This window comes from Vigna umbellata, chromosome 10 (assembly GCF_029865625.1).
Source record: "Vigna umbellata cultivar VRB3 chromosome 10, Vumbellata_1.0, whole genome shotgun sequence".
Classification (NCBI taxonomy): domain Eukaryota; kingdom Viridiplantae; phylum Streptophyta; class Magnoliopsida; order Fabales; family Fabaceae; genus Vigna; species Vigna umbellata.
In genome coordinates, this window is record NC_142174.1 from 9,318,615 (window position 1) to 9,336,776 (window position 18,162).

Sequence of the window (18,162 nt, forward strand, 5' to 3'; positions counted from 1 at the left end):
GTAGTAGCAGCAGCCGCCTCCGTATTAAATTACACCACACGTAACTCTCTCTTTCCTCCACTTATTTATTTCCAACTGTGACAAACATAGTTTCTAACAATCGCTTTTAAAATTAACATTTTTCTTTAAGGACAATTATTTTTTATTCCTATTAGAAACTTTCCTTGTCATAATCCATCATCACATAAATATTTGTTTAATTTAATTTTAATAGAATCAAATTTTGTTTGAAACTAATAATTAAATAAAAGAAAAAATGATGTTCGTTTTTACAAATTTAAAACTTACTACTTAAGATGTTTAAAATTGTGTTTCTAGATTCGGTGAGGGGAAGCACGTGGATGATTTGAATGAGAATGGAAAGAAAGAATAGTTCCTGATATGAATGTGAAAAATGGAAGGAAGAAAAATGAACAGAGGGGTGATGACATTAGAAGTAGAATAAGAGAGAGAGAGAGAGAGAGGAGAGAGGGTGGGAACGAGGATGGGTGAGAGTGGGGACGAGGCTCTAACGCCGGCGGGGAGGCTTTTCCTGCAGGAAGAAACGAAGCAAGTGATCCACTGTGTGATAGGGCTGAAGAATCCCATCGACGTGGAGTTAGTGAAATCGGAAGTGCGGAAGTCAACCATGCTCCAACACCCGCGCTTCAGCAGCCTGATGGTGAGAGACGAAAGAGGAGTGGAGCACTGGCGAGCCACCCAAGTGGAGATTGATCGGCACTTCCGCATAATCGAGGAGGCGCTGGGTGAGGAAGGGGATGAACGGGCCATCAACGGCTACCTTGCGGAACTATCCATAGACTGCGATGGGCTTAGCATGGATAAGCCCCTCTGGGAAATCCATCTTCTCATGGCCCACAACTGCCTTATTTTCCGAATCCATCATGCCCTTGGTGATGGTATTTCCTTGATGTCCATGTTCCTCGCCAGCTGCAGGAAACTCAACGATCCCCAAGCTCTCCCTGCCATCGCTTCTCCTTCAAATACCTCTTACCCTCCCTTCAATTTCTGGAATCTCCTCGCCACTCTCTGGTTTTCTTTCCTCTTTGTCCTCGATTTTATCCTCAGGTGTTTCTGGGTTCGTGACCCCAGATCCTCGATCACCGGAGGCGCCGGCGTTGAGCTCTGGCCCCGCAAAATTGCTACTGCCTCTTTCTCCCTTCAAGACATGAAGACCGTCAAGACTGCCGTTAATGCGGTAAATTTTCATTTCCCTGTCTCTCTCTTTTCTTCTTTTATTTTTATTACTATATACCAAATCAAATTATTCTTCCTCACCCTCCTCATTTTAGGCATCCAAAATTGACAACTCCTACTTTCCATAATTCGAATTTATAAACGGAAACAATATTAAAACATCATGCAATTTAGTTCACCTTTCTCCATACTTCTTTTTTATTTCTGCTTTATATTACCGGCATCGTCTATTTTTTTTTTTTAACAGTTTCATCGTTACCAGTTCCCCTCTCAGATGAATAAATTCATCAATTTATTTCAAACTGATCAATATTGTATGGTTATATATTATTTTGTTAAAAATTGATAAATTTTATATTATTGTCCTATCTCATATTTTGACTGACCCATTTCAGAATATATAATGATTAGCTTAAGGATAACGTTGACCATTTATGGTGAAAAAGTTGTTGGTTTTTTTATTACATGTTTAATGATCTCACTTTCCACAACCCCTTTTCTTGACAAAAAGCAAATATTAGAAAAACTCTAGTAAGTAAAAAAAAGTCAGTTTATCTTTTCAAATTTGGAAGTTTTCATTCTGGTTGTAGGGAAGATATGTAAGGTTTAGAAACGTCAATTATTAAAATTTCTTCCTGATATGGTCAAACCCAAATTCTCGCTAATGTTAGGCAGCTAGTATAGTTTCTTTCATATGATACTATCCTAAGTAATGCCTTCCACAAAAAAAAGATGTGGTGGAAATGTACTTGTAAGTTCTTCATGAGTGTTGTATTTTTATGGCGATACGTTGGACTAAGATTAATCCTTAAGATAAAATAAAGAAAAATGTCTATTTAACAATTTTTTTTTGACAATTTTTTTCTAATAACTTTTGTGATAATTTATGATTGGTATGTTTGAACCAATAAAATAGTAACACATAATTATCTATTTTTAAAAAATTAATAAAAAAAGTTGTTAAAATATAATGGGTCTAAAATAATAAATCTTATTGTTAAAAGATTGTGAACTGTGACGATAGGTAGGCTATCCTTAAGATAAGTCTTTTTCCTCCATAAGTCTTGTCTCTCAAAAACTAGAAATATTCTAATGATAGGTAGAATTTCAAATTACTTAAAATAAGACTTATCAGATAAGACTAGTTAAGAATATAATAACACTAATATTAACAAATAGATGAGAGCATATTTGAAGTCTTATTACAACTAAATGGAAATAAATACGTAGTTTAGCATAAATTACAAATCTGCCGATTAATAAAACAAATCCTGATATGAGTAAGTAGGATTAAATAATCATCAAATAGTAGAATAAACGATAGATACAAAATAGAAAATCAGGAATATGAATCATAATTTTAGCATCAAAATTATAAGCACAATAGGGTATTTGGTTATAAAAAGAGTTGATAATGACCTAGAAAAGATAACAAGCACTGAGTAACATAGGTAATTAGTTGTAAAAGTTGATTAAGGAAAGAGATACATAAGATGTTACGGAGCTAAGTTTTTGAGGGGTTTTCACATTAATTTCCTGTAAAAAAAAGTTTTTTTAATGAGATTAATTAATTGAGCTTTTTTTGCAAGGTCTAGAGCAAGTGTTGAGCCGCCAGGTGATTTGAAGATTTATAAATGTATCTGAGTTTGAATAACCTTAAATTTATGCAACAAATTGCTAGTATAGAATGTAATTAGAGGAAAATATCTAAGATTACAACCCCGATTAACATGAACGTAAGAGATTCCAATTGACATCTTTTTGATCCAAACCGAATGGATAGTTAAGTTATGTTATGATTAGATCCAAACTAAATATTTTTGGTGACTTTCACTTCATGTTCTTGTGCTGTTCATGTTATAGAAAACACGATTCAACCTTGTAAAAAAGGTTGCAAAACACTGAACGACTGTGTACTACAATGCTGTGTCTTTTACCACCCATAGTAATAATATAGTATTATAGAAAAAAGCGAAGACAGACTTCACTGACTCTTCGTTCTTGTCAACATACAAACATACCAGCATCTATGAATACTTTTCGTTCTTGTGATTGTTAATTTTTGCTATTGTGCAGACCATAAATGACGTTCTATTTGCAGTTATATCGTGTGGGATATCTAGATACTTGGACTTCCGAGCACCTAACGGTAAAATTCTGTTCTATTTTCTATTGAACAAAGCTTCTCTTTCTAATTATGTTCAAAAGGCGTGCGTGCACTCAAACACACACATGATCATAATTGATTGAATAATATTTTTCTGTAAGGGCTGCGAGACGGTGTTCAGCTGACAGGGTTAGCTATGGTTAATTTAAGAAAGCAACCAGGGTTGCAGGTTTGCTCTCGCCTTGCACAAATTTACTTTCCTTGTACACCTGTTTTCGATCTACAACTTTACTGAGGTAGGATAAAAATGAACTATTATTATTGATCAGGAATTGTCCAATTTGATGAAAAGCAATTCAGGAGCGAGGTGGGGTAACAAATTTGGTATGATTCTGCTGCCAATATATTACCACAGAAGCAACTTTTCAGATCCTTTAGAATATTTGAAGAGAGCTAAGGCAACGATTGACAGAAAGAAACGATCTCTAGAGGCCAGTTTCTCATACAAAATTGGAGATTTTGTAATGTCCACCCTTGGTCCGAAGGTCCACTTCCTTTTTCCTCAGTTTTCAGACTATTTTAGTGGTAAAGTAGAATATTTCAACTATCGTTAGTCTTCAATAAACACAATGCTGTTTTATCTCTATGTTGCAGTTTGCTGGCCTTCTAAATTACCGGATACTCTGCCACACCACCTTTACAATCTCAAACGTGGTAGGGCCACAAGAGGAGATTATGATTGGAGGCAATCCTATAACGTTCTTAAGGGCAAACAATTCTGCCTTGCCACATGTATGTCCCCTAATCTCTGTTTTTCCTCACGGACTTAAGTACTTCAAACTCGAGAGCGTACTTGTAGGTGAATATAGTTATGATCATTGTTGTTGACTGGTTTTGTAATGCAGGCGCTGATTTTGAATATGGTGAGCTATGCTGGAAGGGCAGACATGCAAGTGCAGGTGGCCAAAGACATCATTCCTGATCCTGAGTTTCTTGCCAAGTGCTTTGAGGATGCATTGCTTGAAATGAAGGAGCAGGTTACGGCCAAAATCTGACTTATGGAGAAATTTGATTTTGATAAATGTGATAAAATTACTGTATGTGAAATATTGAGATGCTTACGATCACAGGCAAGTAATTTAGATTATCACAACATTTACTTAAATGTTATATAGGACTTAATTGTGATACATTCTGCTCTCTCTTAAGTTCCACACCGGTGGCATATGTATATTTGGGTTAAAATCTGTTTACATTTGGTGTTTTAAAATTAGTTAAATTACATCCGTAATAATAACTTATAAAATATAAATTTAATCATTCCAATTGATGACATTTTCCAACGTATATAAATCATTAGCAAAGTTTGTAGACTCTTAGTGCTATCCCTATATGCGTCTATCATGTATATGATATCAGCAGGACTACTTATACGTAATAAGTTCAAAGGATTGATAGACAGTATTGGAAATGTCGAAAAGACAAGTGCAAATATGATACGATGGAGTCTCTATCGTCTCAGCATTTAGAGCTGATTAATACAAGATTAAGAAAAATTCTTTAAACAAATTCTCTGTTTAAGCGTCTGTTATCCATCCAACCCTTTGGAAGGAAATGACGACGAAATGTTGGTCCAAAACAAGATAGAAACCGCGTGTTTGAATTAGTTTGAAAGGGCATGGTATGACGCAGGGGATTACGAAGTCTGCTAACACCCTGACGCAAGGGATTACGTATTCTGCTTTGTATTTTAAATTTCGAACAGACGAAAAGTAGTCTCGACCATTGAGAGCAATGGATCGATTAAGGATCAAGTGCTGCTGTTCAGTATTTTATTATATGACCAATTCTAACACGGTGATCCATCTGTTATAGTTTTACATGTTACTGGGGAAAAAAGTGAACAGTGTCCGCTGGAAAACAACTTGAGACGGACTGGCTATATGTTGTAAAGCTAGAAGGATTTGGTTGAGGGGCAAATAAAATACAGTGTGTTAGTGTGAGTTAGGGGAATATGGATGCGAAAGGAAAACTAAAGGTAATGTTTCTTCCTTTTCCTGGTCAAGGACACTTGATCCCAATGGGTGATATGGCAAGAGCATTCAGTGGAAGAGGGGTGAGGGCAACTATAGTCACCACTCCACTCAACGTACCTGCTATTCGGGGGACCATAGGAAAAAGCTCAGATTTAGACTCCGACTCGGAGATAGAAATTGTCAGCATCAAATTCCCTTGTGCAGAGGCTGGCTTACCTGAGGGATGCGAAAATACAGAGTCACTCCCCTCTCCAGACTTCATACCCGCTTTCTTAAAGGCAACCACCATGCTAGAGCCCCAATTGGAACGCCTCCTTCTTCAACACTCACCACACTGCCTTATTGCCAGTGCTTTCTTCCCCTGGGCATCTCATTATGCAGCTACATTCAATATCCCAAGGCTTGTATTTTATGGCACCGGTGTCTTCGCCTTGTGTGCTTCAGAATGTCTGCGACTCTACCAGCCTCACAACAATCTTTCTTCTGACTCTGATCTATTTGTTATTCCTCATCTTCCGGGAAACATCCAAATGACAAGGATGATGTTGCCCGATTACGCTAAAACTGACGGGGAAACCAAACACGCAGAACTGTTGAAGGCGATCAGGGAATCGGAGGTCGCAAGCTTGGGGGTTATTGTTAACAGCTTTTACGAACTGGAGCAGGTGTACGCTGATTATTACGAAAACCTGCAGGGACGGAGGGCGTGGTTCATAGGTCCGCTTTCTCTGTGTAACCAACAGCAAGACAAAGGCAAGCGAGGGAAGGAAGCCTCGGTTGATGAAGGTGACATTTTGAAGTGGCTGGATTCGAAGAAAGCCAACACAGTGGTGTACGTTTGTTTTGGTAGCATGGCCAACTTCAGTGAAAGTCAGTTGAGAGAAATAGCGAGGGGACTTGAGGCATCGAGACAAGAATTCATATGGGTTGTGAGGAGAAGTGACAAGGAATGGCTTCCGGAGGGGTTTGAGAGAAGAACAGAAGGAAGAGGAATGATTATTTGGGGATGGGCACCTCAACTTCTGATTCTGGACCATCCAGCGGTGGGAGCCTTTGTGACACACTGTGGATGGAATTCAACGCTGGAAGCTGTGTCCGCTGGGGTGTCCATGGTCACTTGGCCCGTTTCTGCCGAACAGTTCTACAATGAGAAGTTAGTGACGGAGATTCTTGAAATTGGGGTCCCTGTTGGTGTTAAAAAATGGTCTAGAATTGTGGGAGACAGTGTTGGCAGTGAGGCGCTTGAGAAGGCACTGAAAAGAATAATGGTAGGGGAAGAAGCAGAGACTATCAGAAACAGAGCACACAAACTGTCAGAAATGGCAAGAACTGCTGTGGAATGCAACGGATCATCTTCCTGTTCCCTCACTGATCTGATACAACGCCTTCAGTCGATCGCAAGCCTTCAAAATTGCCCAAAATCATCTGAATGACTCTAGTATGTCATCATTTCATAGAACCCACATGGATTTGCAGTTGACTTTGCTTTTTGTATTATATATCTCCAAATAAAGAATCTGAAACTCAGGTTTCATGAATAAATTTGACCTTTGTTTCTTGTTTTAAAACTAGAGGATATTCTATTAAAGGTTAAAGAGAGAAAAACTTAAATAGAAAGCAAATAATACCAAAGTGGTGTATTTATTAGTTTTCTTAAGTAGAGTAGATGATGTACGAGAGAATTTAGACTATACATTTGTTCGATTAGTCAAACTCACTCGGAGAAACCTAGTCGATATGGCTTTCTTTAGAGTTTGGATTGTTGACCAAGTAGTATTAATGTTAGGTGAAGAATAATTTTTAAATATCTAAAAATTTAATGGATAATTGAGTCGTTAAAAGCGTGTTCATTTTAAGAGATGAATTTGTAAGAGAAAAAGTAGATGAATTCGAGGTTAAATTAAGTGGGATGGTGAATAACTAATTAAGAAATGAGTAATTATAATATACATTTTGATTTTGGTATATTTATTTTATATTGTAAAAACAAAATCATTTTCTATGCATTATATTTTTAATTTTTTGTTCGCTGTCGATGTAAAATTATTGCTATTATTAATGTGAATTGTTGTTGTAATTAATATGTATTTAATTGTTTTACTTAATATGTATTAAATTATTGTACTTAATATATATTATATATGGAATTTTAGGAGCTCGTGTTTTAAGAATAAAATTTTATATTTTATTATAAAAAAGAGAGTTCATGTAATGTATATGTAGCAATATTATTTATTATGGTGTAACTCAAATTTGAAAGAGTATTGTGTGAAAGATCTCTTACACTTAAATAGAAGGTACCAAAGATCTTTCAAACTTAAAAGAGATTTTCGAAAAGATCCTTACTCACATTAGAAGTATAGAGAGACTTTAATATAAAATTTTACTTAATTTTTTTTATTTTCTAAAAATTGATGAATGAATGAATGAATTTATTAAACATGATTGAAAATTTTGTACAAGAAGAATTTTTATAAATAGTTATATTCATTGCATTTGATATGGATACCAATTTGAATTGATTTTTCTCGTTTTGATGTATTCAACATTTAATTTACAACAAATAGATTAAGTCGGCTCACTTTGCATAAAAAAATGTAAATTAATTTTTTTACCAACCTCGCATAACTTTTGACTCGTGGATTTGCGAGTCAACCCGCAATCTTCATTTGAAATTATTTGTTTTTTTAATTTTTTATTTTGTAAAATACTATAAATGCATAATTTTGATAAATATATTTTAATTTAATTAATATAATTAATAAATTTTATAAACCTGTTTATTAAAATAAGTAGTATTCATAATTTTGTAATTTCTAATTTTTAAATACAAGTCTATTGAAATTATAAATGGTTTTGAACTAGACTGAAATAAAAAAAAATACAAGTAATGGAATTAATTTTAGATGGACTAAATGTGAATGAGTGAATTACTTTTAAATGGACCAGAGAAGAAATGCAAATTAACAAGTTACTTAGAATAAACACACAAAATGAGATGAGATGTGTTAAATGTAGTTGCATTTTAGGAATTTAAGTCAAGGTGAATTGTCCGAAACAAATGCATGCCAACCCGTTGTTAGTCTATGCAAGTTGCAAGTTATATACAAAATTTTAGAAGGTATAATATATAAGTATGAAATTGTTAGAGAAACTTCGTGATTTCTATTTAATAGTAACATATGTCTTAGTCACGTATGAAAGTTTAATATGATTTTTTTGTTAAAAATATTAATTTTATAAACTTGATGAATTAATTAATTAATTCATTAAATAGTTATGTCAATTGAGATAATAATTTATATGATAGGTTTGATTTTACAAAATTATATAATATGTATGGTGAATTAAAAAATTAATTATAGTTGATTTTAAAGAAATTATTAATTATATAATATGTTTGATTATATTGTATTGTTAATAATGAAGATATTTATCTTGATTTTTTTTTTTACGTTAGAGATATGTTTGATGGAATGACACATAAATTTACATTACATCCAAAACACATGACATAAATTTACGTCAAACACTACTCCAAGTTCGATGTAGATGTCTTAATTTACTTCGAATATTACCACGTTCAACTTAAAAAAGTATGTCACTAATAAAGAAAGTTATAGTGAAATGAACATTTGTGAGTTTGTTTCAATTTAACGTGCTACATATCAAATGAAAGATTTGCATAAAGTTAAATAAGAGATGGTAAACATGGAAGCCAAATTTAAGAAAGAGGTTGGATTACATGTAAGAAAATTCAAATGTACAAGTTCAAGGGTATTGAATACCCTTAAAACCTAGATAACCTTGAATCTGTTTAACTCATTCTTTTTTGAGTGACCTCCTAAGTTTTTTTTTTTTTTATTTTGATTTTTCTTTAACTTTATCAAAAATCATTCATTTGACATGCAACATCCCAATTTAAAACAAGTTCAAAAATATCCATTTCTTTGATTTTTTTTTTTATTTGGTGATAGAATTGACAAAAGTAAAAGCTGATGTTTGGTTTTGTTTTTAAATGTCATGAAAGTAAAAAGAAAAATTATAATTTTTCTTATCACTACAATATATTATTTCAAGTAAACATGACAAACAAAACAAATGAGATATTGATACAAAGTCATGACTGATTTCCTTAATAAACAATCAAGTCACGGATGAAAATGTAAAGATTAATAAACAAACTTCAATGAGAAAGCAAAACCAACTACATCGCAAAAATGAATTCTCAAACCACCATCATTTCATTGTTAGAGATCAAACCTAACTAAAAGATTTTCATTGTTATCACATAGTGAGAGATAAGGAGGAGAATCACAAATATGATATAATATATAGAGAACATTGGTTTAACATTTTTGTTGTTGTACCTAAATCGTGTTTATTTATTTACAATAAATATCTTCAGACTTTCTTTGGTGTCAAACACAAGTTAAGCGACAAAAATAGTTATTTTTGTGTTATTGTGTAATTTTAATGTGAACTTATTGTTACTTTTAATATGAATTATTATTGTTATTAATGTAAGTTTTTTATATGATTAATGTTTATTAAACTGTTGTAATTAATATATATTAATGTAAATTATTTTTTTTGCTTAATATGTATTAAATTTTTAATATATATTAATTTATTGTGATTAATATATTTTATATATGGAATTTTATGAAGTGTGATATTTAAGTATGAAAGATTTATTATTAGAGAGAGTTAGTGATTTTTATGAAACAATAACATGTGCTTTAGCCACCTAAGAAGTAGTATGTATAAAGTTTTATTTAAAATATTGAATTTTTTAAAAGAAAAATATTTTTTAGTGCTAACTGTACCACTCGACAATCTATTTTTAGAAGTATTTTAGTCATTAAAAAAATTAAATTTTTGTATTTGTATAAAAAAGATAGATTGAAGGATGAAATAATGAATATAAAGTGAGTGTAAAAATTTGTTGGATGTAGAAATAATAATGTCTTTTCTAAAATTTGATGAAAAAAATAATTAAATTTAATTTATTAAATAGATATGTCCATTGAAATTTTTTGTATTTTTATAAATAATTATATTTATTTGGTTTGATTTTGAACTTGTATATTTCTCCTTTCCCTTACAAATATTACGCAATTCTCACGTGGCTTTTCATATATACTTCCTGTAAGAAAAGAAGTTATTTTAATTTTCATTTTTGGTATGACCGAATCAACATTTTGTCAAGTTTTTGAAGAATCTCAGATTATAAATATGTAGAAGGGTATAAGCTTTCAACAACGGACTAGCCATGTATTGTGAAGCTAGAAGGATTTGATTGAGTTTGTTAGTATGAGTGAGGGGAATATGGAGGCGAAAGAGAAACTAAACGTAATGCTATTTCCCTTTCCGGGACAAGGACATTTGATACCAACGTCTGATATGGCAAGAGCATTCAGTGAAAGAGGGGTGAGGATAACAATAGTTACCACTCCACTAAACGTACCTACTCTTCGTCGGACCATAGGAAAAAACTCTGATTCTATAGAATTCCTCACCATCAAATTCCCTTCTGCAGAGGCTGGCTTACCTGAGGGATGCGAAAATACAGAGTCAATCCCCTCCTCTAATCTCATACCCGCTTTCTTCATGGCAACCACCATGCTACAACCCCAACTCGAACACCTCCTTCTTCAACACCATCCACACTGCCTTATTGCCAGTGCTTTCTTCCCCTGGGCATCTCAATCTGCCGCTAAATTCAATATCCCAAGGCTTCTCTTTCATGGTACCGGTGTCTTTGCCATGTGTGCCTCAGAATGTCTGCGACTTTACCAGCCTCAGACCAATCTTTCTTCTGACTCTGATCTTTTTGTTATTCCTCATCTTCCTGGAAACATCCAAATGACAAGGATGATGTTACCCGAAAATGATGGGGAAGCCAAATACGCACAACTGTTGCAGGCAATCAAGGAATCGGAGGACGCAAGCTTGGGGGTTATCGTTAACAGCTTTTACGAACTGGAGAAGGTGTACGCTGATTATTACGAAAAGCTACGGGGACGGAAGGCGTGGTTCGTAGGTCCTCTTTCTCTCTGCAACCAACAGCAAGACAGAGGCATGCGAGGGAAGGAAGCCTCGGTTGACGAAGGGGACATTTTGAAGTGGCTGGATTCGAAGAAATCCAATTCAGTGGTGTACGTCTGTTTTGGTAGCATAGCCAACTTCAGTGAAAGTCAGTTGAGAGAAATAGCGAGGGGACTTGAGGATTCGGGACAAGAATTCATATGGGTTGTGAGGAGAAGTGACAAGGAATGGCTTCCGGAGGGGTTCGAGAGAAGAACAGAAGGAAGAGGAATGATTATTAGGGGATGGGCACCTCAACTTCTGATTCTTGACCATCGAGCTGTGGGAGCCTTTGTGACACACTGTGGATGGAATTCAACGCTGGAAGCTGTGTCCGCTGGGGTGCCCATGGTCACTTGGCCCGTTTCTGCCGAACAGTTCTACAATGAGAAGTTAGTGACGGAGATTCTTGAAATTGGGGTTCCTGTTGGTGTTAAAAAATGGTCTAGAATTGTGGGAGACAGTGTTGGCAGTGAGGCGCTTGAGAAGGCACTGAAAAGAATAATGGTAGGGGAAGAAGCAGAGACTATCAGAAACAGAGCACACAAACTGTCAGAAATGGCAAGAACTGCTGTGGAATGCAACGGATCATCTTCCTGTTCCCTCACTGATCTGATACAACGCCTTCAATCGATTCGAAATTTCCCAAAATCATCTGAATGACTCTAGATTGTCATCATTTCATAGAACCTTAGTCGTTACCTTAACGGTATGTCTGTATCAATGAGTAGACAAAACGAGGAAAGGAGGTTTTGGATCCGCTTTTTTGTGACTTAGGGTGCACATGGATTTGCAGTTGACTTTGCTTTTTGTGTTATACAACTCCAAATAAAGAATCTGAAACCCAGGTTTCATATTATGAATAAATTTGACCTTGTTTCTTATTGTCTTAACACAGTAAGTCACATGGTTTTGTTATGTGCAAACTTACCTAATCTACTTGGATGTTGCCATTCTTTTTAGCCTTTTTCTTTCGTGTTTACTTGACACGGACTTTTGTTTATTTACAGTATCAATCTTCTAATTAGATAATGTGTTTATGTGATATGTAGACATCTTATAGATCATAACATGTTATACGTAAACATACAATAGACTATAATTATATTATATGATACAATTAAATAATAACATAGTTAATTTTATATAATAATTATAACGAATAAGAGCATTAATAATATAATAAAAAAATATTACTAATAGTAAATAATAATAATAATTTTAAATAAAATTTATTATTAATAATAGCAATAATACATATTTACATAATATAATAAATTAATAATTATAATAGTTAATAAAAATAATAATTGTGAATTCATAATATTATTAATTGAAAAATTCAGTTAAAATTTAAGATAAGAGTGGTACAGTCATTTCACCAATTTTTTATTAAAAGATAATTTTAATATGACTTCACCAATTCGTTGAAGAAGAACGATATTAAAGAAGAAAACTCCTGTTGAAAGAAACAAGAAGAACTCTTAAGAAAAACGTCTTTTTGAATGTTTTGTGAAAATGATTTGGAGGTGCTGGAAGGAATAATTTTATAACTCGAAATATAGGGTTATAAATATGGATAATCATTTGAGAACATTTTTTTTACAATATTTTAATATTATTTATGTGTAATTTTATGATTGGTTTAAAATTACTTTAAACACTAACATAAACTAATCATGACAAGAAATATATGATGTTAAAATATTATAAAATATGTTTTCAAATTATGGTTATGCTAAAATTATTTGGGGTGGAGGAAGAAATACGGGATGCAGGAAAAAAACCCTTGGTTATGATTTTCAACCACAAAGCCCTGTAAGGAAAAGTCAACATTGTAATTAAAATAATATGGAGTAAGCAGGTATTATTATGACATATAACATGTACATGTATTAAGATAAAAAATGATATTTTTCATATACAAATTTTGTACATTAATTTAATATTTTTCTTTTTCTTTTTATTTTTTATTTTACGTTGTGTCAAATAAATAATAAATGTAAAAGTATGTCATTAGCTTTAAAATAATTAACATGATAAAAATGGTAAAGGATATGTTGGTGTACAGACAAACAAACTGCTTATTCATTAGTGAATAGAGACGAGAAAGAGAGAGACATAGGTAATAATACATAGATAGAGATATACGTGTACATATAGATACAGTTGATGCCTAGTAAAGCATGCAGTTGTAGTAGGTGCGATGGTAAGCTAGCGATGAAGACGGGGATCGAGAGAGTTGTAAGAGAGAGGAGCAGGAGGAGTGGAGGTGGTGGTGTGGGTGTGGCTGCCGGGATCGTACTTTTTGCAGGGAACGTAATTGAGAGACTTTGGATTGGGGCAGGGCTTGAGGTTGGAGAAGAAGTGGGAGCATTCGCCGTGGGGCCTTTGATTGGGAAGGCCAAGGATGCAGTTGTTGCTCACGTCCAGCACATTGCACTCGATCAGCCTCCTGCATGCAGGGCCAACCTGAGTGAAATAGTTGTTCGATAAGGAGAAGTTGCCTCTGTCGCGGAGCCCTGGGAGCTGACACACCGTTTCGGGAACTTCACCGTAGAACTTGTTGTGCTCCAAGTTGAGGTACCGGATGCTCTCCAGGCAGCCGAAGGAGCGTGGGATGGGACCGGTCAAACAGTTGTTGCTGACGTCAAAGACGGTGGCCTTTCGGAGGAGGCCAATCTGGTAGGGCAAGCATCCCTGGAAGTTGTTGCCCAAGAAGAGGACTTCGACGAGGTTTTTGGCAGCTCCGACGGAGGGGGGGATTGGACCGGTGAGAAGGTTGTTGGCAAAAGTGAGGTACCTGGCCGGGGTGGAGGCAAAGGCATCGGGGAGACTGCCAGTAAATTTATTGTTGTTGATGAAAATGACATCGAGATATTTGAGGTAGAAGAGCTGGGGAGGTATGGGGCCGTAGAGAGTGTTGAACCTGAGGTCAAGGAAAACCAGCTGCGAGGACTGGAGAACTTCCTTTGGAAACTCGCCCTTCAGCTTGTTGTTACTGAGGTCCAACTCGAAGAAATATTTGTACTGGGTTATTTCCCTTGGGATGGCACCGGTGAAGTTGTTGGAGTTCACGTGGAAGAAGGTCAGCTCTGGTATCTTGTCCAAGATCCCCGACAGGAGCAGAGGTGTGCGGTCTTTCCCAGACAGCCCAGCTCCGTTCAGGTCTATTCCGGCAATTGCTCGCTGCTTTTCCGGGTCTGGATATTCTGCACATCGTATCCCGTTGAATTTGCAAGGGTCGTCACCCCTCCAGTCACCGATGTATTTGTTTCGGTCAACCGAACCAGTGAAGCCCACCAGAGTTCGTCGACCATTCTCTAACCTTGTCTGACACGGTGGGGGTGGAGGCGGGGGGCACATCGGAGGAGGGGGAGAAGCATAAGGATAGCCTCCGCCATTGTGCATGATAATATGCGATGCTTCTTTTCCCAACACAGTAGCCATGAAGGAGTGAAGCAATAAAGCAGATAGGAAGAAGTTCATGGTGGGCATCTTTAATGTGTCTTGACGGAGTCCTGCGGATTATGCATGTGCATATATATATATATAAAGCAAAAATCTTTTAGCATGCAGCGTGATGATGAGGAGAAAGAAGTGTCACAGGTGGAGATTTTGGTTGGTTGGCCTCCAAAGTATGCAATGACAACCATAGAGAAGTAGATTGACGTAGAGATATTAAGCTGGTGTGCCCGTGAATTAAATAAGGGCCGTCTTAAGACATTTCCGAACTCCCAACGTCGGCACTACTCATTCAACACCCTGTCTCTACGTGATTAAAGATGGGCACCACCTACATGTGCGCATTATTTATTAAGATATGATATTTTAGCAGCACCAACAACCATTTCACAGTATGATCTTATTAAAAACATAAAGATAAACCTTTGTATATGTAAAGAAAAAGGAGATCAAAGATAAAATAATGATCGTAGGATACCCGTGTAAAGATTTAGGAAAAAGATTTATTGGTTGTGAAAATATCATTGCCCTAGTTATCATTTTCGGTCTGTCCTTCCTCTAGTCTTTTGTTTGTTTGCTAAAATAGAAAGAGAGACCCATATGGAAAATACGAGATCAGAGAAGATGGTCGGTGGGTTGTCATGAAAACAAACACAGATTAAAACAAAAATTTTAAATCTATTTTTCATTTTTCCCAGCTATAATTTTCATTCTCATAAATTTTTAATTTCAAATTTGGTTCTTTATTTTTTTAAATCAAGCAACCTTATTGGACAGGTTAACAATCAGGCGGCAATCGCATAGCATATATAATCCGGTATCTAATTAATGCGAAAACTAAACATTTCATCATCAAGCTCTGATACTCTGTTTCTTGAGGTAGATGAGTGGAGAAGTGAACTTACTTTACTACAAATCTGAATATGAATTGGCTGACAAGTTTCCAAAACCATTTCCTATCAGACAATTTGAACTTTTAAGGAGAAAAATTAGAGGTTGCAATTTGTTAAACAAGAAGAAGTGTTAAATATATATGCTTTTGTAACTGTATTTTAATTTTTATTTAAGTGCCCTAATCAATGGGTAATGGTGTTTAACTTATCTTTAATGGTGTTTTAAATGTGGTTCAACTAGCTCCATGGTCAAAACGGCACATAATCTTAACTGTGTGTCCAGATCCATGCGAAGGAATCTCTGCCTGCAACTCTGGCATGCACAATGTAATTAAATACCTTCAAGCATAGTGTTTCATTAAAAAAAGAAGAGACACTTGTGTAATTACACTTCGTGTGAGCTATTTTTCTCCTCTCATCTCCTTACAAAGATCTTCCACCCATTAGAAAACACAGTATTAGGCAGCAAGTAAGGCAATCTATTCCAAAGTATGAAGAGACATTTGATTTACCTTGATCACACTACGCACAAAATTGACCATAAGTGCGGTACCCATAAACATTTCCGTATAATGATTTCCATCCTAAATTCATAATGTGGTACATGTTTGATCATACTTATATGTCAGTGTAACCATGCTACATTGTGAAGAAGATAAATTCTCCATTGGCAGTCATAACATGAAGTAAAATGGCACTAATACAATAGAACTATGGGTACTGGAAAAACGATTAATACAAAGCGATTTCAGTTCTGCGCAAAGTATGGAACGATTGTATGAATATTAGCAATAATGTCAAATCAGAAGAATGAGACAATTTATCAAACACATTGAAGACCTTATGTATGGCAAATTTTTAAGATGAACTTAAACGAAAATTCGGACAAGTAATGCATAGTCCACCATTTACTATTCTTATTAACCAAATAAAAATATTATTCGCCTTCCTACATATGTCCTTAAAATGATTCTATGATTACCTCTTCATTCATTCCTCTAAAATCAGTATCGTATCATACAATCCGAATGAAAGAAAAGAAAAAAAAAATAACAACAGTTAAACATCCATCAGAAAGAAAGGGATAACAAAAAGAAAAAATACACTTTGACACGTCTATATTCATTTTTGATATATTATTTTTCATTCTTTTATTATTAAAATCATATTAAATAAGCATAGGTGTATCATAATATCATTTTTCCAACAAGAAAAAAGTGAGGTTAAAACTATTCAATGGAAGGTTAAAAAAATTGTGATGATAAACTAATGTCTAAGATAAATAAATGCATCATGCAACTAATTCATTAATTAACAACTTTTTTACGATAAATTATTTGTTATTATTTTATTGATTCGTATATTTAAAACTAATCACAAACTATCAAATAGATTGTTATAAAAAAAATTATTAAAAAAACATTTTTACCGATCACCAAATTTTTTTTTGAAAAATATTATTTTAATAATTTTTTTTGACAATTTTTTTACAACAATTTATATATGGTAGCTTATGATTGATATACAAATCAATAAAATAGTGAGATGTAATTTATTCTAAATTTTTTTTAAAAAAAAATTGTTAACATGTGGGGTCCTTCTTTTTACATTTTACATGTGTCTCCTCCGTTGGTCAATTGAAAAGAAGAAGTATTTGATTTCAACAGCATATCATTTACCTACCATAAATACAAAGTGAAAACAAAACGGAAAAACTGTTCCCTCTTTCCATTTCCCTCCATTTTTTTTCTTCTAAAAGCTAATCTTAAAAGACGAATAAAGTAGTTTATGATTTATTTCAGGGAACTTCTTCATGTTCTTATAACAGAGAAGAGCATTACAAGAAAATGAAATTATTAATTGTTTTTAATAAATTAAAATTAGCCTTTGTATTAGGTAATTTTTAATAATTTTTTTGTTATTTTTCTGTTTTTCTAACGTATATTTAAATTAATTTTTATCTATAAAAATTGATAATTTCAAATTTTCTTTTTCAGAAATGCTTATGAAGAAGCTCTTTCAAATAATTGAAAGTTGGCGAACGAAATTAGTTAGAGTGGCTGTTAAATTTAAAACGTGTGATAAAATTATCTACTTAATAACAAACAGGTATAAAATAAAATAAATAGATGTTTTACATGTTTTCTGAAATATTAGTAATTTTAGTTTCATCTTTTTAATTTTTAATCATTATATTTTTCATATTAATTCATGCATTCTCCTGTTTATCTTCAATTATGCCTTAAAGGAAAGTTTATAAAAAAAGAAAAGAAAAGTGGATACAGTATTCAATAATTGAAATATAACATAATGATTAAAAAATATTATATCAGTCATTCAAGCCTAGATTAAGACACTAACGGAAACATCAGAA

At 34.0% G+C, this 18,162-nt stretch overlaps 4 protein-coding genes across 4 annotated transcripts; 3 read left to right on the plus strand and 1 right to left on the minus strand.

Moving 5' to 3' along the window:
• The first annotated feature begins 297 nt into the window (after positions 1–297).
• LOC124821758 (wax ester synthase/diacylglycerol acyltransferase 11-like) lies at positions 298–4,557 on the plus strand. Its single transcript, XM_088100354.1, has 6 exons — positions 298–1,198; positions 3,274–3,346; positions 3,466–3,533; positions 3,634–3,849; positions 3,959–4,096; positions 4,210–4,557. The coding sequence occupies exons 1-6, from the start codon at positions 485–487 to the stop codon at positions 4,357–4,359; spliced, it is 1,359 nt and encodes a 452-aa protein (XP_087956480.1). The 5' UTR covers positions 298–484; the 3' UTR covers positions 4,360–4,557.
• Positions 4,558–5,072: 515 nt separating this feature from the next.
• LOC124821757 (scopoletin glucosyltransferase-like) lies at positions 5,073–6,908 on the plus strand. The gene has a single exon (XM_047293690.2). It carries the CDS (start codon positions 5,319–5,321, stop codon positions 6,771–6,773), a length of 1,455 nt encoding a protein of 484 aa, XP_047149646.2. The 5' UTR covers positions 5,073–5,318; the 3' UTR covers positions 6,774–6,908.
• A 3,675-nt stretch (positions 6,909–10,583) lies between these two features.
• On the plus strand, positions 10,584–12,392 carry LOC124839245 (UDP-glucose flavonoid 3-O-glucosyltransferase 7-like). The gene has a single exon (XM_047314993.2). The coding sequence runs from the start codon at positions 10,657–10,659 to the stop codon at positions 12,091–12,093; it is 1,437 nt and encodes a 478-aa protein (XP_047170949.1). The 5' UTR covers positions 10,584–10,656; the 3' UTR covers positions 12,094–12,392.
• Positions 12,393–13,496: 1,104 nt separating this feature from the next.
• On the minus strand, positions 13,497–15,039 carry LOC124839242 (uncharacterized protein At4g06744-like). The gene has a single exon (XM_047314990.2). It carries the CDS (start codon positions 14,926–14,928, stop codon positions 13,645–13,647), a length of 1,284 nt encoding a protein of 427 aa, XP_047170946.1. The 5' UTR covers positions 14,929–15,039; the 3' UTR covers positions 13,497–13,644.
• Positions 15,040–18,162: the final 3,123 nt, after the last annotated feature.